The sequence below is a fragment of the Schistocerca americana genome, chromosome 7 (assembly GCF_021461395.2).
Source record: "Schistocerca americana isolate TAMUIC-IGC-003095 chromosome 7, iqSchAmer2.1, whole genome shotgun sequence".
Classification (NCBI taxonomy): Eukaryota; Metazoa; Arthropoda; class Insecta; order Orthoptera; family Acrididae; genus Schistocerca; species Schistocerca americana.
The window spans coordinates 77,149,161-77,158,202 of NC_060125.1; the positions used below are offsets into that span (position 1 = coordinate 77,149,161).

A 9,042-nucleotide genomic window follows, 5' to 3' on the forward strand; every position below is an offset into this window, starting at 1 on the left:
GATTTTAAAAACATTGTTGGAGAAAGTCATCGATCAAAAGAGAATATTTAAAATTAATTATAAAACAGTCTAGATCGCAAAGGCACGTTTATTACAGGGTGATCGGTTTCGACCATCACATGGTTATCTTCAGACCTTAAAAACCATATTGATGGGCAATCGCCGTTTACGGAGCAGGAACGCCTGAATGAGAAATCATTCGCAAGTTAATATTGATAAATCGTTTGCAAATGCTAGACAACTTATAGATAACTTGCCTCTGCCTCAAGTGCTTGGCGGATCAATTTTGAGGACTGATTCTGTTTGTGCCGTTCTTCTATCACTTTGTCAAGGAACCAGCGTAAAAGTAATGGAGACAGACCATCTCCTTCTTTGACTCCCATTTTCATTTCGAAAGGATCTGAGAGTTCCCTCGGAACTTTAGTCTTGGACTTTGTACTCGTATTATTATTGCAATTGATTTCAGATTTAGACCTTTTTCTTGTAATATTTGGAAGAGTGATTCGCCGTCAGCTGAGTCTTGGGCTTTTTTTTGAAATTCACAGGTTTGCTACCGTTTTCTGATGTCTTAGGGTTAACCGTAGGTTCAACATTTGCTCTTGACAGGAACGGCCTGGTCTGAGTCCTGACTGATATTTTTCAGTTTTTATTTCAAGTTGTTTCTGTGCTTTATCGAAGAGACCCTGGGATAGAACTTCGTATGTAGCTGATACTAGTGAGATTCCCCTGTAGTTATTTACATCTGATCTCTCTCCATTTTTGTGTAACGAGTTAATTAACGCATTTCTCCAGTCTTATGGAACTACTTCAGTTTGCCAATTATCCTTTTGGTGTTTCTGTTTTATGGTGTTTGAACCTGCTGATTTGACAATTTCTGCTGATTCAATCTTTCCCCGATGCTTTACAATACAATTCATGAAACATTTTTTTTTAAAATCGTGTAGATAACTGCCTAAATATGGAGTAATAAATAGTACGATATGTGAAAGACAAACTCACAAAATTTTCTTTTGAACTTTCAACTGATGGCAGTAGCGCCACAGGCCGTACGTGTGGAAAAACATTTTGTATGCAAGAATTTGCCAATCAGTATCTGTGCAAAGACCTTTCCATGGCACGTTTCACAATACCTCACGAGTTTACAGCAGTATAGTGAAGCTGTACAAGTAATTGGAGACGGATGATTGTTTGTGAGACGCAAAACGTTCGGGCCGACAGAGTGATCTGATGTTGCGAAGCCCCACAAAGTCTGCCTACCAAGCTAGTGCAGCACTCAATATCCCTTAACCACTTCATTAATTTTCAGTGACGAAACCACACCCCATCTTTCAGAAACGGCCAACCGACACAACACACACCTATAGAGGACAGATAATCCAAATGCAGCTGTCGAGCACGTTCTGGATTGTGAGAAACTTCGCGTCTTCTGTGCCGCTTCCAACAATACAGTCCATAGACCCTCCTTCTAGACTGAGAGAATTGACAATGATATCACTTATTTCGACATGTTACAATTATGGCTCATGTACCACACTAAACTATAGCAGGGATTTACTCTTTCAGCAAGTTGGCACCCCTGCTCATTTCCACTACTGTCCACGAGATTACCGCAATAACACTTACACCATGTCGAGTGGCTGCCACAGTTGCCAGACGTAATACCTTGCAATTTTTCCTTGTGGGACTACGTTCTGCCTCTACCACAAGACCCCGAAGACTTTGCAGCTGTTCTCACCTTCACTCGTAATAAACTGGGTCGACTAGAGTCAGAATTGGGCTACCAGTTAGATGTGTGTAGTATGACGGTGGACATTATTGAGGGTTTGTTTTCCACACGCTGTATTCCTTAGCCATTTGCGTGTGCCGATTTTTTGAAATGTTTCTTGGACTTTGTAATTACTCTGTAAAAAACCTACAATAGGTGGGCCTCCACTCCAAGCGGCGTAGTACAGTATAGCGTCTCCCAAGTTTTGCTTCTGATGTAGAATACGATATTGCATCTCACTTGCCACGTTCTTTTCCGCGAAGAAAAACAATGACTGTCTCAGTCTTTCAGGCTTCGGAATACTCTGCAACCTGTTTGAGGACGGCTAATGGCACAGGATTGGCATTCGGGAAAAGCAAGGATTCAAATGCCGTCCCGCCAAGCAGGTATAGGTTTTCAGCGATTTTTCCTAATCTTTTAAGGAGAATAACCGTCCGTTTTCTTTCAAGAAAACAAGAACAATTTCCGGCCGCATCTTTCCTTACCCGCGCTTTTGTTCCGTCTTCCATCTAGTCATCGACGAGATGTTCAACCCCAATCGTCCTCCCTACTTTTCTTTATTTCTAGTGTAAAGGCAACTCGACTACATGTTACTTTATTTTCCTTGACGACATGTGGCATGGAACAGCGACTTGGGAGCCTTATACGTTATTATGGTATTTCAGTTTCAAGACATGGTTAGACTTTTCAGGCACTCATATAGACTCTGCTGCTTTGTTCCAGGGAAGGTCTAACGGGCCGTGCATGCATTCTCAGGACGGTCTGTGAAGTTGCAGAGACACCTTTAAGGCACAACGGCCTCGTCGGAGATCTTATGCACATTTTCTTCACGTGAGTGTACTGTTTATTCATTCCACACAAAAGCGCTAGATAGACAAAATGTAACGCCTGGAAATAATATTGTGTTACTGTTAACAGTGCAGTTAATAACGGCCACTCTATATTTCCCGACAACACATGCTATTAAAGTGCGGGTCATTTACGACGGCGGCGGAGTTTTGGTTCGTTCTGTGCATCTGACGTCACAAAACACAGTCGGCTAATGAAAAGAGAACGACGTTGCCAGTGCAGAGCACGGACGAGTGTCTTCAGTTTTAGAAACGTTCAGTCATAAATAAAGTAATTGAACAAAAGCAATGTCTTGATAGCAGACTTTCTACAAAATAAAGTTTGGAAAAAGCATTCTTTATACCAATTGCTCCACATTCTATTAATTAATTAAACCAAACAAGCAATAAGCCTCCTAATTCAGGCGATAGCAAGGAAATTCATTCTCACTAACCGCTTTTTCGCAGTAATGAACAGCGGTAATTGTTTATTTCCTGTTGTACTTCGACAAAACGTGTGTAATTCATAGTCATACCAACAGTGTTTGTCGGTATTTTGCGTGCTTCTTTAAAGTCCTCCAGGAACTCAATTGAATGACGAGCTGCGGTAGCGTAGTGGTTAAGGTGTTTGAATTCTAAGCAAAAGGTTGTTCGGTGCTTAATATTTTCTTTATTTAAAAACAATATCGAAATGTCTTACTTCATGAATCTTATTCGTTTGAATGTAATTTTTTTAAATTTCTATTGGCAACTAAAATCGACCATACGGAAAGTATACGCTGTGGACTTTTACCTCTGCAAACTCTCCAAAATTTCGTGCAATGGTTTACTACATTTAATACTGCACAATAACTGCGTTGAACATGGAAACAAAAGTAAGTCATTTATGGGGGGGAGGGATCAGTCAAGAAGATGTGCAAAAATCAAATTTTTAGGCCAAATAGTTTTTGTGATATCGAATGATAAATGTGTCAAAGCAGCCGGAACACTGTTATAACCAGGAATAACACAATAACTCGTCAGTCTGGTTTATTAAATCACAAATCCCTTTTTAACAGTTATGTTTGCCAAGCGTCTACCCAGGCTCACACTCAGAAGTAATCCATGATTAAAGTTTGGTTATACCAATGTCCAAATGTGCATAGTGGGGTGCACGTCCCGTAATTATTCCCAAGTCCAGTGAAGTTCAGTATCTCCAAGTGAAGTCGCTAGATTTCCGCCGAGCAGCCAGGTAACCTCGAGTGGTACGGCGAGTCATCCACAAGCAGCTGGAACACGGCGTAATGCACTTCCCGATGAGAACTGTCGTTTGCGGCGGCGGACGGGTTTATATAAGGCTTGCTAGTTAATGGAGCCGTAGGCTGGGGCGCTGTTTTCCGAGGAAAACCAATCGCAATGTTTCCTGGCGTAGCCAATTGCTGTGTGCTGACAAACGCGCGCGCGCGAAGGCGGCCAGCGATGGTAGCCGCGAGCCGCTCGGAGAAGTGCGGCCAGCGATGTACACTCCTGGAAATTGAAATAAGAACACCGTGAATTCATTGTCCCAGGAAGGGGAAACTTTATTGACACATTCCTGGGGTCAGATACATCACATGATCACACTGACAGAACCACAGGCACATAGACACAGGCAACAGAGCATGCACAATGTCGGCACTAGTACAGTGTATATCCACCTTTCGCAGCAATGCAGGCTGCTATTCTCCCATGGAGACGATCGTAGAGATGCTGGATGTAGTCCTGTGGAACGGCTTGCCATGCCATTTCCACCTGGCGCCTCAGTTGGACCAGCGTTCGTGCTGGACGTGCAGACCGCGTGAGACGACGCTTCATCCAGTCCCAAACATGCTCAATGGGGGACAGATCCGGAGATCTTGCTGGCCAGGGTAGTTGACTTACACCTTCTAGAGCACGTTGGGTGGCACGGGATACATGCGGACGTGCATTGTCCTGTTGGAACAGCAAGTTCCCTTGCCGGTCTAGGAATGGTAGAACGATGGGTTCGATGACGGTTTGGATGTACCGTGCACTATTCAGTGTCCCCTCGACGATCACCAGTGGTGTACGGCCAGTGTAGGAGATCGCTCCCCACACCATGATGCCGGGTGTTGGCCCTGTGTGCCTCGGTCGTATGCAGTCCTGATTGTGGCGCTCACCTGCACGGCGCCAAACACGTATACAACCATCATTGGCACCAAGGCAGAAGCGACTCTCATCGCTGAAGACGACACGTCTCCATTCGTCCCTCCATTCACGCCTGTCGCGACACCACTGGAGGCGGGCTGCACGATGTTGGGGCGTGAGCAGAAGACGGCCTAACGGTGTGCGGGACCCTAGCCCAGCTTCATGGAGACGGTTGCGAATGGTCCTCGCCGATACCCCAGGAGCAACAGTGTCCCTAATTTGCTGGGAAGTGGCGGTGCGGTCCCCTACGGCACTGCGTAGGATCCTACAGTCTTGGCGTGCATCCGTGCGTCGCTGCTGTCCGGTCCCAGGTCGATGGGCACGTGCACCTTCCGCCGACCACTGGCGACAACATCGATGTACTGTGGAGACCTCACGCCCCACGTGTTGAGCAATTCGGCGGTACGTCCACCCGGCCTCCCGCATGCCCACTATACGCCCTCGCTCAAAGTCCGTCAACTGCACATACGGTTCACGTCCACGCTGTCGCGGCATGCTACCAGTGTTAAAGGCTGCGATGGAGCTCCGTATGCCACGGCAAACTGGCTGACACTGACGGCGGCGGTGCACAAATGCTGCGCTGCTAGCGCCATTCGACGGCCAACACCGCGGTTCCTGGTGTGTCCGCTGTGCCGTGCGTGTGATCATTGCTTGTACAGCCCTCTCGCAGTGTCCGGAGCAAGTATGGTGGGTCTGACGCACCGGTGTCAATGTGTTCTTTTTTCCATTTCCAGGAGTGTATTTCTCGGCCACTTCAGGGAGCGTGCGTGTGAAGACGGCCAGCGATGGAAGCAGCGGGCCGCTCAGAGAAGTGCGGCCAGCGATGTATCTGGCGGCCGCGTACTGGAGCGCGTTGTTCGGTGTTTGTTAGAAGTGGTGTATACCACAAACACCATGTGTCTGCACAGGCGAGCAGTGCAGTGATGACAAAATCGCACACAGCGCGGAATGCGGGGAGCACGTCTCTGTAGCAGCGAAAGGGTTAACGCGCCCGTGGCGGCATTACTTCATAAACTGCGCGCTCCCCCGTAAACGTAGGTTTGCGAACTATAATATACTATGGAGCTGCTTCTCTTGCGCGCGTAACTGGCAACGCCGCAATCTCCCGCGTCTGGGCGGGCACGCGCGAGCCTCCAAGATAAAAGAATTGAACTATGGTGAAAAAGGGTAGCTATACAGGGTGTTACAAAAAAGGTACGGCCAAACTTTCAGGAAAGATTCCTCACACACAAATAAAGAAAAGATGTTATGTGGACATGTGTCCGGAAACGCTTAATTTCCATGTTAGAGCTCATTTTAGTTTCGTCAGTATGTACTGTACGTCCTCGATTCACCGCCAGTTGGCCCAATTGAAGGAAGGTAATGTTGACTTTGGTGTTTGTGTTGACATGCGACTCATTGCTCTACAGTACTAGCATCAAGCACATCAGTACATAGCATCAACAGGTTAGTGTTCACCACGAACGTGGTTTTGCAGTCAGTGCAATGTTTACAAATGCTGAGTTGGCAGATGCCCATTTGATGTATGGATTAGCACGCGGCAATAGCCGTGGCGCGGTACGTTTGTATCGAGACAGATTTCCAGAACGAAGGTGTCCCGACAGAAAGACGTTCGAAGCAATTGATCGGCGTGTTAGGGAGCACGGAACATTCCAGCCTATGACTTGCGACTGGGGAAGACCTAGAACGACGAGGACACCTGCAATGGACGAGGTAATTCTTCGTGCAGTTGACGATAACACTAATGTCAGCGTGAGAGAAGTTGCTGCTGTACAAGGTAACGTTGACCACGTCACTGTATGGAGAGTGCTACGGGAGAACCAGTTGTTTCCGTACCATGTACAGCGTGTGCAGGCACTATCAGCAGCTGATTGGCCTCCACGGGTACACTTCTGCGAATGGTTCATCCAACAACGTGTCAATCCTAATTTCAGTGCAAATGTTCTCTTTACGGATGAGGCTTCATTCCAACGTGATCAAATTGTAAATTTTCACAATCAACATGCGTGGGCTGATGAGAATCCGCACGCAATTGTGCAATCACGTCATCAACACAGATTTTCTATGAACGTTTGGGCAGGCATTGTTGGTGATGTCTGGATTGGGCCCCATGTTCTTGCACCTACGCTCAATGGAGCACGTTATCATGATTTCATACGGGATACTCTACCTGTGCTGCTAGAACATGTGCCTTTACAAGTACGACACAACATGTGGTTCATGCACGATGGAGCTCCTGCACATTTCAGTCGAAGTGTTCGTACGCTTCTCAACAACAGATTCGGTGATTGATGGATTGGTAGAGGCGGAGCAATTCCATGGCCTCCACGCTCTCCTGACCTCAACCCTCTTGACTTTCATTTATGGGGGCATTTGAAAGCTCTTGTCTACGCAACCCCGGAACCAAATGCAGAGACTCTTCGTGCTCGTATTGTGGACGGCTGTGATACAATACACCATTCTCCAGGGCTGCATCAGCGCATCAGGGATTCCATGCGACGGAGGGTGGATGCATGTATCCTCGCTAACGGAGGACATTTTGAATATTTCCTGTAACAAAGTGTTTGAAGTCACCCTGGTACGTTCTGTTGCTGTGTGTTTCCAATCCATGATTAATGTGATTTGAAGAGAAGTAATAAAATGAGCTCTAACATGGAAAGTAAGCGTTTCCAGACACATGTCCACATAACATATTTCCTTTCTTTGTGTGTGAGGAATGTTTCCTGAAAGTTTGGCCGTACCTTTTTGTAACACCTTGTATATCAACGTGTAAACTACAGCGCTTTTACCTGACATTTTTTCAGTTCTTGAACGAATCTACAGTCGCATGATCCAGAACATATTCTCAGCTCGAACATAAGCTTACTCCTTGCGAAAAGAAACGTTCCTCGAAGAGCCAGGTTATGTTCACTCCTCGTCCTCTTTACATTCGAAATATTTATTGCAAGTCGTAGACGGTGGGGTGGTGGAGGGGGGAGGAAAACGGCTAGATTATACGTCAAATGGCTGTTAGGAGTTGCTGCTAAAAAATTGCATTCACCGCACTTTTCGATCACACGTCGTACAGATTGAGCAGTACGAGGAAAAGACTGCATCGTTTGCATGGCACCCTGTTTAATTCGAGCGCTTCGTTCTTGGCCTTCCGTTGTTATTGCTCCTTGTTGAAGTAAAGCAGTGTGTGCCTGCTGCCGCAGGCCTTCCACGTCGACGGAGGAGGGCCTGCCGCTGGAGTTCTCCGAGGCCGAGGAGCGCGGCAGGGCGGGGGCCGACTGCGCTGTCGCCTACCCCGCCTGCAGACACAGCCCGCTCGACCTGGTGTCCGTCGTCATATGACGTCACCGGCCCACCGCTGTCAACAAACTGTTCCAGCCAACACTGTACACCTATTACACGAAATAAATTATACCACACTGACAGTGTTAATCATTTACGTTCTGTACACCAACGTCCACTTTCATCCTGACCGCTTACACTGATTAGCCAGAAGATTACGACACCGCCCTACTATCGGTATAAACCCGTCCAGCCCACAACAGCGTCACCTGGCGAGGAATAACTGCTGAAGTGCGCGTCATCTACGACGGCGGCCGAGTTTAGGTTAGCTCTGCGCATCTGACGTCACAAAATACAGTCACCCAATGAACAGAGAACGATGTTGCCAGAGCTCGACTGCAGTGCAGAGTACAGACGAGTGTCTTCAGTTTTAGAAACGTTCAGTCATAGACAAAGTAATTGAACGAAAGCAATGTCTTGATAGCAGACTTTCTTTTATAGAAAGTTTGGAAAAAGCATTCTTTATACCAATTGCTTCATATTCTATTAATTAATTAAACCAAACAAGCAATAAGCCCCCTAATTCAGACGATAGCAAGGAAAGGAGTTTGTATCATTCTCACCGCATTTTCGCAATAAAGAACAGCAGTAATTGCTTATTTCCTATTGTACTTCGACAAAACGTGAGTAATTCATAATCATACTAACAGTATTTGTCGGTATTTTGCGTGGTATGTTAAAGTTATCCGGCAGGTCTATTGAACGATGAGCTGCGTTAGCGTAATGGTTAAAGTATTTGATTGACAGGCGAAAGGTTTAGAATTCAAACCTTGTTTGGTGCTTAATATTTTCTTTATTTAAAAACAACATCGAAGTGTCTTACTTCATGAATTTTATTCGTTTGAATGTAATTTTTTGAAATTTCTATTGACAACTAAAATCGACCATACAGAAAGTATACGCTATGGACTTTTACCTCTGCAAACTCTTCAA

The 9,042-nt window shown here is 46.1% G+C and overlaps 1 protein-coding gene across 1 annotated transcript in view; it reads left to right on the forward strand.

Moving 5' to 3' along the window:
• LOC124622725 overlaps positions 1-8,128 on the forward strand; it is a 109,659-nt gene extending 101,531 nt beyond the window's left edge. The window contains exons 7-8 of the mRNA XM_047148516.1: positions 2,489-2,596; positions 7,971-8,128. Of these exons, the coding sequence (XP_047004472.1) occupies positions 2,489-2,596; positions 7,971-8,109 (247 nt within the window). The 3' untranslated portion in view covers positions 8,110-8,128. The remainder of the gene's footprint in view (positions 1-2,488; positions 2,597-7,970) is intronic.
• Positions 8,129-9,042: the final 914 nt, after the last annotated feature.